Raw genomic sequence first — 12,664 nt, 5'->3', positions numbered from 1 at the left:
ACACAGTGGTATCTATCAAAAAACTTTTGGCCATGATGATTGAGAAACTTGGAGGAAGTTCATTGCTAACGTATGTCTCCATGATTGGCTCAAAATCATAATTTTTCTCACCTTTCTCTATACATCACATGTTGGGTAGAGCAGTATACTTAGTAGAGTTCCTGAGGTGTCAAAAAGCAAGATCCCCAGTGGGGTTTTTGCCATTGTTTTTTGGGTGCAAAATATTCAGTAATTAATACCTGCCTCTCCCGACTCCCTGCAGGCAGAACAAAATATATATAGGCTTCTATGCTCCATTCCCAGAGATTCAGATTCACTGGGTCTGAGATGGTACCTGGAACACTGTCTTTTAGAAAAAGATATGCCAAGTGGTTGTGATATAGCCAGTAGACTAGCCAGCATTTGGGATCTCTGGCCTACGTGTACCATTTGTAATTTATTATGAAATGAAGCTTGGATTGCAATAGATGACTTGATTTGATCTTGATCAAATTGCTAGGTTTGTGAGAGGACAAAAAAAGAAAGAAAATGAATAAAACATGGTACCTGCCTTTTAGTGACTCATAATCTAGTCAAAAGACAGAGATAGGCATAGGAGTTGAAGAATCTAGGGAAGTATTTCAGGTAAGGGGTATGTGCAGGTCCTTTATAGGATGGATAGGCTTTCTACTGGTGGAAGTGGAGACAAAGAAAAGGCTATACACGTGACTGAGCTCTGAGGGATTTTTATTTGGAAACTATCAAATGTAAAATTGTTGAAAGACTAATGTAATAGCAACTGTAATCTATATCAACTTAGATTATTGTTAACTTTTTGCCTCATTTGCTTTCTTTCTTTATACGTCCTTTTTGCTTGCTAAATCTTTTGAAAGTAAGTTGCTAACATCATGTCACTTCACCCAAATATTTAAGCATGCATCCTCCAAAAAGAACATTTTTCTGCATAGCACAATATCATTAAAACAGTTGGGAAAACAATAATTTCAGTCTATTCTCAAATTTTCCCAGTTGTCTCTTAAGATCTAGTCAAGGTTTACACATTTCAGTTTGTTATCTAAATTTAAAATGGTCTCATCTTTTCTCCCCCGTGATATTTTTTAGTTGAAAAATTTACTGAGATAAATGTAGATTCATGCAAACTTAAATAATAGAGTAATCCTTTGTACACTTGGCCAGTGCCTCCAAATACCATTTTACAAAATTCATAGTATAATATCACAACCAGCATATTGACACTGACATGATCTACCAATCTTGTTCAGATATCCCTAGTTTAACATATCCCTAGTTTTACTTGTACACACTTGTGTGTGTCTGTATATATTAAGTTCTATACAATTTTATCAATTGTGTAGGGTTCATTTATGTAGCACCACAGCCCAGGTACTGAACAAGTCCAAAAACCATAAGAATCTCTCATGCTGCCCTTTTATAAACACAACCTCCTTCCCACATCCCCTCCCTGCACCCCTAACTCTAAGCCCTGGCAATCACTAATGTCTTCTATTTCTAAAATTTTGTAATTTCAGTAATGTTATAAGTTGAATCGTACAGTATGTAATCTTTTGGGATTAGCTTGTTTCTGCTCAGCGCATTCCCTGGAGATTAACCCACGTTGTATGGCCATAGTTCATTCCTTTTTATTGCAAAGCCGTGATCCAAGGTATGTATTGAAGTTTAACCACTTACCTGTCGAAGGACATCTGAGCTGATTCCACTTTTTGACTATTATGAACAAAGCTGCTATGAACATTTGTGTATAGCTTTTTGAGTGAATGTGAGTTTTCATTTCTCTGGGATAAACACCCTGGAGTGCAATTGTTGTATGGTAGTTCCATGTTTAGTTTTTTTAAGAAATTACCAAACTCTTTTCAGAGAGGCCATACCATTCTACATTCCCCCGTGATTTTTTTTGTGTGTGTATGTGTATGAAGAATCCAAACCAGTTTTTAAAAATAGTCCCACCTACATTTTTATGTTTGATTTTTTTTACCCGTAAAAGTATCATTCAGTTTGTTTCTCTACCTCCTGAATTTCCTGTAGACTGGAGGTTAGGGCTAGAGGTTTGATTAGAGTTAGGTTAGATTTTTGTTGTTGCATCACATGAACCCTAAGGAAGTCAGAGTGTGCTGGTGGACAGCAAGTCTCTTTGAACAGTGATTAAACACGACACAGCACAGACTCAAAATGACAGCAAACATGTATCAAGGGCGTTGGGGTATTGTGCCATGAACCCTGAAGAGTGAAAGGTGAGGGTCAGATTCCTGCCCCCAAAGAACTCTATCTTTTGAAATTAACAACTAATTCTAATAGGGTGAGCCCACTAATAGGGATATGCCAAGTAGCAGCTTGGAGACAGCAATTAATTCTGCTTTGGGGGTATGTGTATGGGGTTATAAAATGTAAGGCTGAACTCTGAGGTGGCCTTTGAATAAAAGAAAAATAGATTCCATATAGAATAGCCATAAGTAATGATCCTGAGGTGGTAAAGGGCATTTTGGAGTCCCTGGTTTTACACACTACGGAATTAAAATTTTGTGGCCAATAAAGAAACTCTGAAAGTTTGTGATTTTGTATGCTTTAAAAGGTAAGCTGTATTAACACGGGGGCAGTGCAAAGAGTGGACGACAGCAGGCCAGGAGACCCATGAGTAAACCATTCCAGTCATCTGTGTGTGAGATGTCCTAGACGGGGTGCCATAAAGAGAAAGAGTAGGGTTCAAATATTTAGGGTTAGAATTCAAAACTGTGTCTGAAGTTTTAAGCTTTTGTGGATATGACATTGCTACATTAAATACGTTAGGAACATATTAGAGGTCTGAGAGAGAAGATGAATATTAACGTGTTGTGTTATGAGTCTATGGGACAGTCGAGTAAAGATGTCCACGTAGACTGCTGGAAATATAACATCTGGAGCTCAGGGGATAGTGTAAGGAGGTGTAGGGAGAAGAGGGCTTATGATGGGTTAAGGGGCAGGCAAGAAACGAACCAAGTTCAATCCCCGAGCTGAGGAGCCTTGCTGTCCACAAGCTTGCTCTGACTTCCTTCAAAGGGAGACTTAAACCGCCTGGGCAAGGACCTGCCGCTGGCCCTGCAGGCTCGCTTAACTAGCACGCCCCCAAAGCCAGCCTGGGGCAGAAGCCCGGCGCAAACGTGTGGGTCACGTGGGGGGTGGGGGCGGTGGGTTGCTACGTGCACAGGAAGAGCGCGGGAAAGGTGGAGAGAGGGCTGCGCCTGCGCAGTAGCAGGTCGTTGGTCGGTTAGTGCGCCGACCTGCCCAGCTGCGGATGGAGGGATGGAGCCGCCCGAGACATGGGCAAGGTTTCCAACACAGCAGGTTTCCAACACAGCAGATAACCGCAACGGGCAGGTCCATTCCCTGTACACAGACCTGATACTTCAGAGGATTCCCCGTACCAACGTGGAAAACACACATGCTAGAGGGTCGGAGTTCTCTTCTGCAGCCCATAACATCCAGGAGCAGGGCAAGACCTTGAATCGTCCTAAAGACGAGGCCAAGGAGGGTCCTGGGCACCGGCTGCTGAATGTAAGTGGGGGGCCTGGTGGAGGAGTTTGTCCCCTACCTGACCACCTAGAGGGTTGGGAAGGACCAAGGGGTCAATGCATGCTGATGGGAGGGAGGGAAACATGCGCTCGTTTTGGAGAGCGGTAACACCTGAGGAAAAGTTTACTTGTGGGACCCTGACAGTTATTTAATTTGTCAGAGCCCCATTTTATTAATTGTTAAGTGAAGACAGTAATTACTGCCTACCTTAGAGGGTTGTCTGAAAACTAAAGGAGGTAATGATATAAAGGACTTAATACAGTCCAAAGTAAAGAGTTAATAAATGTTAGCTGCTGTCATCATCATCATCATCATCATTGGGAATTCATTTGTATGGTTAAAGGGCTAAACTCCAGAAACCTTAGTTACCTCTGTTTTCAATACCTGAGGTTCTTACAGATAAACCTGTAGGAGCAAAACTGTATCATGTCTGCAAAGTGAATTATTGGCGTCCTGTTCTTAATTAGGTAAATTTGTTTTTGAAGTGTGTGAAACTCTTGAGTTTAATTACCATTTAGTGGTACTGCCAGAGCATAGAGGAAATGGAAAAGGGGAATCAAGTTGAAACTCACTTTTTCAAAGTTTGTTAGAGTATTATTAGGAAATTTTACATTCTCTACTGGTCTTAAGTTATTAAAAAAAATAGTACAGTATTTATCAGGAAACAAATGGTACACAAGAAGGTGATGTCCATTTCCGTAAATTTAAGGAGTTGAATTACTTGATGTCTAAAGTACCATCTTAATTCTAAAAACTTAGAATCCTGACTCACTGTTACGATAAATTGAGAGCATATTAAGGTTTAGCTTTAGGATAATATAAGAAAAAATTGCAAAGTTTGTGTTAAGAGAGGTATGTTTGGAAATCTAGGCCATAGGAGGTGTTTGTTGTATGTCCTCTTAAGGAATTTGGACTTTTATTCAGTAGAATGGTGGTTTCCAATTTTTTTGAGTATGAGGGTACCTTTTTGTTGTTAAAAAAAAGAAATCTCTCCACAATAAAAGTAGCTGGCTCTTTACTATCTACTGACTGGGAAAATCTATAATGATAAAAAAGCTACCATGTGGCAGTGTTGTTAATGGAATTTGCTAATAGATAAAACAGTATCTACATACATTCAAAAAAGAGTAGTGCACATATATGCAAGGTACATTGTTTACCCAAGTTTGGTTTCCCAAATTATTTGACCATAGAATATTTTAACATTTTGGTAGAACAGCAAAAAGAATTTAGGAAATGAAATGTGCACTTGGATTTAGTTATAATGATCTCATAAATGAATTCTTTTCAGATACAGATCCAGAGGAATGAGTTTACGTGGCATAGATGTTTATTATACAGTAAACTTAGAGTAATATGATAACTATATGCTATTTAAATTATTATAACAACTACTATAAGATACATGATGTAGATCGTTGAACATGGAATGGATGACCCTCTTCAATTTAGTAAATGCTGTCTATGCATCAGTACACCACAGATGGAACTTTATATATTTGGCAAAAGGTCGTCTTTTCTATGACTTCTTGGCGTGTGTGTGTGTGTGTGTGTGTGTGTGTGTATGGCACATGATTTCTTGAAAGCGGATTATCATAGGGTAATAAGAACAGCTATATAAATATGTCTAGTATTTTCTGTACCAAAATGTTTAGTAATTTCTATACAAGTTTTTTAAAACTTGGAAACAAATACATCTCTCAGAGATGTCTCACATCTCTCAGTATATTTGGAAAACAGTAATTTGTAGATAGTGCTTAGAACACATTTGATTTCAAGGATATTCAAAGTTGAGAACCACTGCTACAGGTGATAGGAAACGTTGGTTGGTTTTAAGCACGGGGATGACATGGATCAGATGTGCTCTGCTGAAAAAATAGTTTTGGCTATCAGGATTTAAGGTGCGATTACAGACATAGTGGGGAGCGAGGCCAATAAAGTAAGATCTCTGAGGGGATGGAAAAGTATGGGCTCTAGAGTACAGGTGGAGGTGTTCTCCGGGGATAGGAAGAAGGGCATCTCTTCATCCAGAGCGGTGTTTATTTTATCTTTGGATCACCGGTATCCAAACATTCTGGGGGTGCTTGTTATAACCTAGATTCTTGGCCCTCCACCTTAGACCTACTGAATCCAGAAGAGTGGGGGCCCGGGAATATGCTCAGATTTTAAACTATCCCAAGTGATGCTTAGATTCATGCTTGAGAATTACTGCAGATAGAGGAAAAAGCTAAGCATTGATGTGGGGATTATACACTGAGGGTGTTGGCTGCAGAAGAAGGCAAGTGGAGCTAGAAGAGTTTATGAACTGGGTGAAAGAGAAAGGAGGTCTCAATGAGATTTTTAAAAGGTTATCAAATGTAAATTACTGAGAGAACCGGAAGGATTAACTAGAGATAGTGCTCAGATCGAGGGATATTGTAGTTGATGACTAGTGAAAATGTGGGTAATCTATCCGTCACCTTGACCTCAGTTCTTTGAATGGCCTTAATTCCTTTCAACAGCTTACTGAAATTCTACATCTTGGACCTTGCCTTCACTCTGAGAGTTCACCTCCCAAATCCTGAAATCTGTTATGCTATTTCTCAGCCTCTCACTATTTACTTTGAAATATGTGTCAAGCTTTGTGCTAGACACTGAGGATACAACGGTGAGCAAGACAGGCAAAGCACCTTCCCTTGGAAGCTAACATTTGAATTGGAGAGGCAGTTACAGATTAGGCTGTTGTTCTACGGAAATAAAAGGGCACTATGATAGAGAATCATTGTGGAGGGACAGATAGGACTTTGGATAGGCGATCAAAGAAGGCCTCTGAGGAGGTGGCTTTTAAGTGAAAACCTGAAAATGAGAAGAAGCTAGCCATTTAAAGAGTGGGGAGATGGAGGTGGAGAGCATAAGAAGCAATAAACAAGTGTGAAGTTTCTATAGCTTGGACTGTTCATAGAGCATAGTGAATGAGAGGGAGAGTAGCATGAAATGAGGCCATAACATATCTTTTTGTATGTTTAAAGTTCCTTTTAAAATCTTTTTTTTTTTTTTTTGGTGAATTGCCCATTTGAGTCATTTTCCTGTCATTTTTCTTTTCCCCCTCAGTTTTTCAAAAGTTCTTTATTGGGGATATTAGATCTGCATCTGTGATATGTGTTACAAATATTTTCTCACAATTCAACAGTTGTCTTTTGACTTTTATGGTACTTTTTGCTATGCAAAAGATTCTTAATTTTATGAGGTCAAGTTTATAATCTTTTATTGCATCTGAATTTTGTGTCTTAGTTAAAAACGATTTACATATGCCCAGGTCATGAAGGAATTTACCTATTTTGCCTTCTAGTACTTGCATATCGTTTTTACATTTAGATCCCTGATTTATTTGGACTGTGTGGTATGAGGTCTGGATTTAATTGTTTTTCTTTTCCCAAATAGATGTCTCCACACCATTTATTTTTTTAAAAATTCATCTTTGCCCCAGTGTTTTGGGATGCCACCTGTATACATAAGTTTTATACATAAGCTACCCCATGTATTTGGTTTTTTCTGGACTTCCTATTCTATTCCATTGCTGTTTATCAGTTCATGTACCAAGACCATACTACTTTTTTTTTTTTTTTTTTTTTTTTTGCGGTACACGGGCCTCTCACTGTTGTGGTCTCTCCCGTTGCGGAGCACAGGCTCCGGACGCGCAGGCTCAGCGGCCATGGCTCATGGGCCCAGTCACTCCGCGGCATGGGCGATCTTCCCTGTCCGGGGCACGAACCCATGTCCCCTGCATCGGCAGGCAGACTCCCAACCACTGCGCCACCAGGGAAGCCCTATTCTCACTTTTAATAAAAACACTTTATTATTAACTTGTTTATCTCAACAAAGAAGCTTGCTTTTTTAAAAATAAAGATTGCATTCAATTGATGTTAGGTAGAACTGACATCATTATGATGTTGACCTGTCCTATCCAAGAACAAGAGACGTCTTTTCATTATCCAAGTCTACTCTTGTGACTTTCAGAAGTGTTTTAACGTTTTCCTCTTAAGGGTTTCGCACACGTGTTCCTAAAGTGGGGCTGTTTCTCCTTGATATCCTCTAATTATTTAGGTATATTAAGGCTGTTGATTTCTGTATGTTAAGTTCATGTTTGTTTAATTTTTTTAAACATTTGAGTGAGTTTGTTATTAATTCTCTAGGATTTTAGATATACTGTCAGATCATCTTCAAATAGAGATAGTTTTACTTCTTTTTTTCCAATTCTCTTGCCTTTAGTTGATTTCTCCTACCTAACTGCTTTGACTAATGCCACCGGTAACATGTTGAATAGTAGTGGAGACAGTAGGCAACCTTGCCTTGTTCCTGATCTTTGTAAATGCCTCCAGTGTTTCCCCACCAAATGAAACAGTAGCTTCAAGACTGGCTTAATTCCTATTTTCTTGAGTGTTTTGACAGGAAAAGGGTGTTGAGTTTTGTCAGAGGCCATTTGAACATGTATGGAGATAATTTCATAATTTTTCTCCTTACATCTGTTGATGTGGTGTTTTATATTAATAAATTTCCTAATATTGAACCAACTTACATTCCTAGAATTAATCCCACTTGGTTATTGCATATTATTTTCTTTGTGGTGCTAGATATTCTGTTTTTATTATTTTGTTTAGTATCTTTGTATCAATATTTATCTTATATTCATCTATAATTTTCTTTATGGATTTAGGTATCAGTGCTATGCTTCATAAAAAAATAAGAAAATGTTCTTTAGTGGTGCCATGGGATACCTAGTTTTTGAATTTGGTAAGATTCCCTGTGAAACCACATGGGCCTGGCACTTTTTTGTGGTGATAGCTCATTGCTAGCTTTTTTCTATTTCTTTTATGGAAAGTGGTCTGTTTGAACTGTTTACCACTAACAGGATCAATTTTGTTAAATTGTATTTCCTTAGGAAATAATACATTTCATTTAGGTTTTAAAATATATTTGCAGGTCTGCAAATAGTCTTTTATGATTTTTCAAAAGTCTTGTCATTTCTTATTTGCATTTTATCCCCATATACTGATTAAGTTAGCTAGTGGTTTGTATATTTTGTAGGCTCTGTAGATCAGTTTGGGAATTGATTTCTTAACAGTATTGAATCTTTCTAGCCAAGAACATGGAATGTTTTCCATTCATTTAGATCTTTAATTTCACTCAGGAATGTTTTGTCGTTTTCAGTGTACTAGTCACATTTCTTCTTTTAAATTTACTACTAAGTATTTTATTATTTTGCTGCTATTTTTAATGTAAATGTTTTCTTAATTTCATTTCCAGGTTGTTCATTGCTATTATATGGAAATGCAATTGATTTTTATATTTTGTCCTTGTATCCTGAGACCTTGCTGAACTCGTTTATTAGTTCTAGTAGTTTCTTTCTTCTTCTTTTTTTTTAGTGGTTTCTTAGGAATTTCTATATACAGAATTTGTCACCTGCAAATAAAGACGGTTTTACTTCTTTCTTTCAAATCTGGATACTTTTTATTTCTTTTTCTTATCTGACTGCACTGCATAGAACCTTTAGTACAATGTTGATTAAAAGTAGTGAGAGTGAGCACGCTTGCCTTACTGATCTTAAGGGGAAAACATTCAACCTTTCACCATTGAGTATGATGTTGAAGAATTTCCCATCTATTCCTAGTCTGTTCAGAGTTTTTTTTATTAAAAATACATTTTGGATTTTGTCAAATACATTTTCTGCATCTAGTGAAATGATAATGTGATTTTTGTCCTTTTCTGGACACATTTATTAATGTGGCTTATTACATTAATTTTATTACATTGATTTTCAGATGGAAAAATCCCACTTTGTCATAGTATATGGACCTTTTTAATATGTTGTTGGGTTTAGTTTACTAATATTTTGTGGCAGATTTTTGCCTCTGTATTCATAAGGGATAATGATTTGTTGTTTTCTCATCTTGTGATGTCTGTCTGGCTTTGGTATTAATGTAAAACTGACATCATAGAATAACTTGGGAAGTGTTCTTTCCTCTTCTTTTTATTTTTTTTCCCCTGAGTTTGTGAAGGATTGTTATTATTTCTTAAGTATTCAATAGAATTCACCAGTGAAACAATCTGGGCCTAAGTTTTTTTGTTTTTGTTTTGTTTTGCTTGGTAGGAAGAGCTTTAATTACTAACTAAATTTCTTTAGTTGTTATAGGTCTTCCTTCTTGATTCAGTTTTGGTAAAATGTGTAAGAATTTTTCCATTTAATCTAAATCTAATAGCATAAAACTGTTTATAGCTGTCAGTAGTTATCTTATATGGCAATAAACTTTGCAGATGCAGTGAAGTATAGGATTTTGTGATGGGGAGATTATCTTGGATTATCTGATGGGCCCTATGTGTAATCACAAATGTCCTTATAAGAGAGAGGTAGACAGAGATTTGGACACACTCAGAAGAGAAGGCAATGTGATCACAAAGGTAGAGATTGGAGTGATGTGACTAGAAGCCAAGGAACGCTGGCCAGTCACCAAAAGCTGGAAGAGGCAAGAATGGATTTTACCTTAGAGCCTCTAGAGGAATTATAGCCCTGCTGACTTCTGATTTTGACCCAGGGGGACTGATATTAGACTTCTGGCCCTCACAACTGTGAAAGAATAAATTTTTGTTGTTTAAGCTACCAAGTTTGTGGTGATTTTTTTTTTCTTTGTGGTATGCGGGCCTCTCACTGTTGTGGCCTCTCCCATTGCGGAGCACAGGCTCCTGACGCTCAGGCTCAGCAGCCATGGCTCACCGGCCTAGCTGCTCTGCGTCATGTGGGATCTTCCCGGACTGGGGCATGAACCCGTGTCCCCTGCACCGGCAGGCAGACTCTCAACCACTGCGCCACCAGGGAAGCCCCTAGTTTAGTATTAGTTTTTTTTGTGTGTGAATTTTTGAATTTTATTTATTTTTTTATACAGCAGGTTCTTATTAGTCATCAGTTTTATACACATTAATGTATACATGTCAGTCCCAATCTCCCAATTCATCACACCACCATCCCCCCCCCCGTGGCTTTCCCCCCTTGGTGTCCATACGTTTGTTCTCTACATCTGTGTCTCAACTTCTGCCCGCAAACCAGTTCATCTGTACCATTTTTCTAGGTTCCACATACATTCATTAATATACGATATTTGTTTTTCTCTTTCTGACTTACTTCACTGTATGACAGTCTCTAGATCCATCCACGTCTCAAAAAATGACCCAATTTCATTCCTTTTTATGGCTGAGTAATATTCCATTGTATATATGTACCACATCTTCTTTATCCATTCATCTGTCGGTGGGCATTTAGGTTGCTTCCATGACCTGGCTATTTTAAATACTGCTGCAGTGAACATTGGGGTGCATGTGTCTTTTTGAATTATGGTTTTCTCTGGGTATATGCCCAGTAGTGGGATTGCTGGATCATATGGTAATTCTATTTTTAGATTTTTAAGGAACCTCCATACTGTTCTCCATAGTGGCTGTATCAACTTACACTCCTACCAACAGTGCAAGAGGGTTCCCTTTTCTCCACACCCTCTCCAGCATTTATTGTTTCTAGATTTTCTGATGATGCCCATTCTAACTGGTGTGAGGTGATACCTCATTGTAGTTTTGATTTGCAATTCTCTAATAATTAGTGATGTTGAGCAGCTTTTCATGTGCTTCTTGGCCATCTGTATGTCTTCTTTGGAGAAATGGCTATTTAGGTCTTCTGCCCATTTTTGGATTGGGTAGTTGGTTTTTTTAATATTGAGCTGCATGAACTGTGTATATATTTTGGTGATTAATCCTCTGTCTGTTGATTTGTTTGCAAATATTTTCTCCCATACTGAGGGTTGTCTTTTCACATTCCTTGTAGTTTCCTTTGCTGTGCAAAAGCTTTTAAGTTTCACTAGGTCCCATTTGTTTATTTTTGTTTTTATTTCCATGACTCTAGGAGGTGGATCAAAAAAGATCTTACTGTGATTTATGTCAAAGAGTGTTCTTCCTGTTTTCCTCTAAGAGTTTTATAGTGTCCAGTCTTACATTTAGGTCTCGAATCCACTTTGAGTTTATTTTTGTGTATGGTGCTAGGGAGAGTTCTAATTTCATTCTTTTACATGTAGCTGTCCAGTTTTCCCAGCACCACTTATTGAAGAGGCTGTCTTTTCTCCATTGTATATCCTTGCCTCCTTTGTCATAGATTAGTTGACCATAGGTGCGTGGGTTTATCTCTGGGCATTCTATCTTCCTCCATTGATCTATGTTTCTGTTTTTCTGCCAGTACCATATTGTCTTGATGACTGTAGCTTTATAGTATAGTCTGAAGTCAGGGAGTCTGATTCCTCCAGCTCCGTTTTTCTTTCTCAAGAGTGCTTTGACTCTTCGGGGTCTTTTGTGTCTCCATACAAATTTTAAGATTTTTTGTTCTAGTTTCATAAAACTGCCATTGGTAATTTGATAGGGATTGCATTGAATCTGTAGATTGCTTTGGGTAGTAAAGTCATTTTCACAATATTGATTCTTCCAATCCAAGAACATGGTATATCTCTCCATCTGTTGGTATCATCTTTAATTTCTTTCATCGGTGTCTTATAGTTTTCTGCATACAGGTCTTTTGTCTTCCTAGGTAGGTTTATTCCTAGGTGTTTTATTCTTTTTGTCGCAATGGTATATGGGAGTGTTTCCTTAATTTCTCTTTCAGATTTTGCATCATTAGTATATAGAAATGCAAGAGATTTCTGTGTTTTAATTTTGTATCCAGCAACTTTACCAAATTCATTGATTAGCTCTAGTCGTTTTCTGGTGGCATCTTTGAGATTCTCTATGTATAGTATCATGTCATCTGCAAACAGTGACAGTTTTACTTCTTTTCCAATTTGTATTCCTTTTATTTCTTTTTCTTCTCTGATTGCCGTGGCTAGGACTTCCAAAACTATGTTGAATAATAGTGATGAGAGTGGACATCCTTGTCTTGTTCCTGATCTTAGAGGAAATGCTTTCAGTTTTTCACCATTGAGAATGATGTTTGCTGTGGGTTTGTCATATATGGCCTCTATTATGTTGAGGTAGGTTCCCTCTATGCCCACTTTCTGGAGAGTTTTTTATCATAAATGGGTGTTGAATTTTGTCAAAA

At 37.8% G+C, this 12,664-nt stretch overlaps 1 protein-coding gene across 1 annotated transcript in view; it reads left to right on the top strand.

The window, feature by feature from the left end:
• Positions 1–2,334: 2,334 nt before the first annotated feature.
• Positions 2,335–12,664, top strand: part of C2CD6 (C2 calcium dependent domain containing 6) — a gene marked incomplete at its 5' end in the record, with an annotated part of 145,025 nt that continues 134,695 nt past the window's right edge. Inside the window, 2 exon segments of the mRNA XM_081241758.1 lie at positions 2,335–2,379; positions 3,052–3,546. Of these exon segments, the coding sequence (XP_081097884.1) occupies positions 2,335–2,379; positions 3,052–3,546 (540 nt within the window).

Source organism: Mesoplodon bidens (assembly GCF_964165515.1).
Source record: "Mesoplodon bidens genome assembly, chromosome: 8".
Lineage (NCBI taxonomy): Eukaryota > Metazoa > Chordata > Mammalia > Artiodactyla > Ziphiidae > Mesoplodon > Mesoplodon bidens.
Note: the sequence above shows the minus strand (reverse complement) of the source record. Positions and strands in the feature narration are given on the sequence as shown.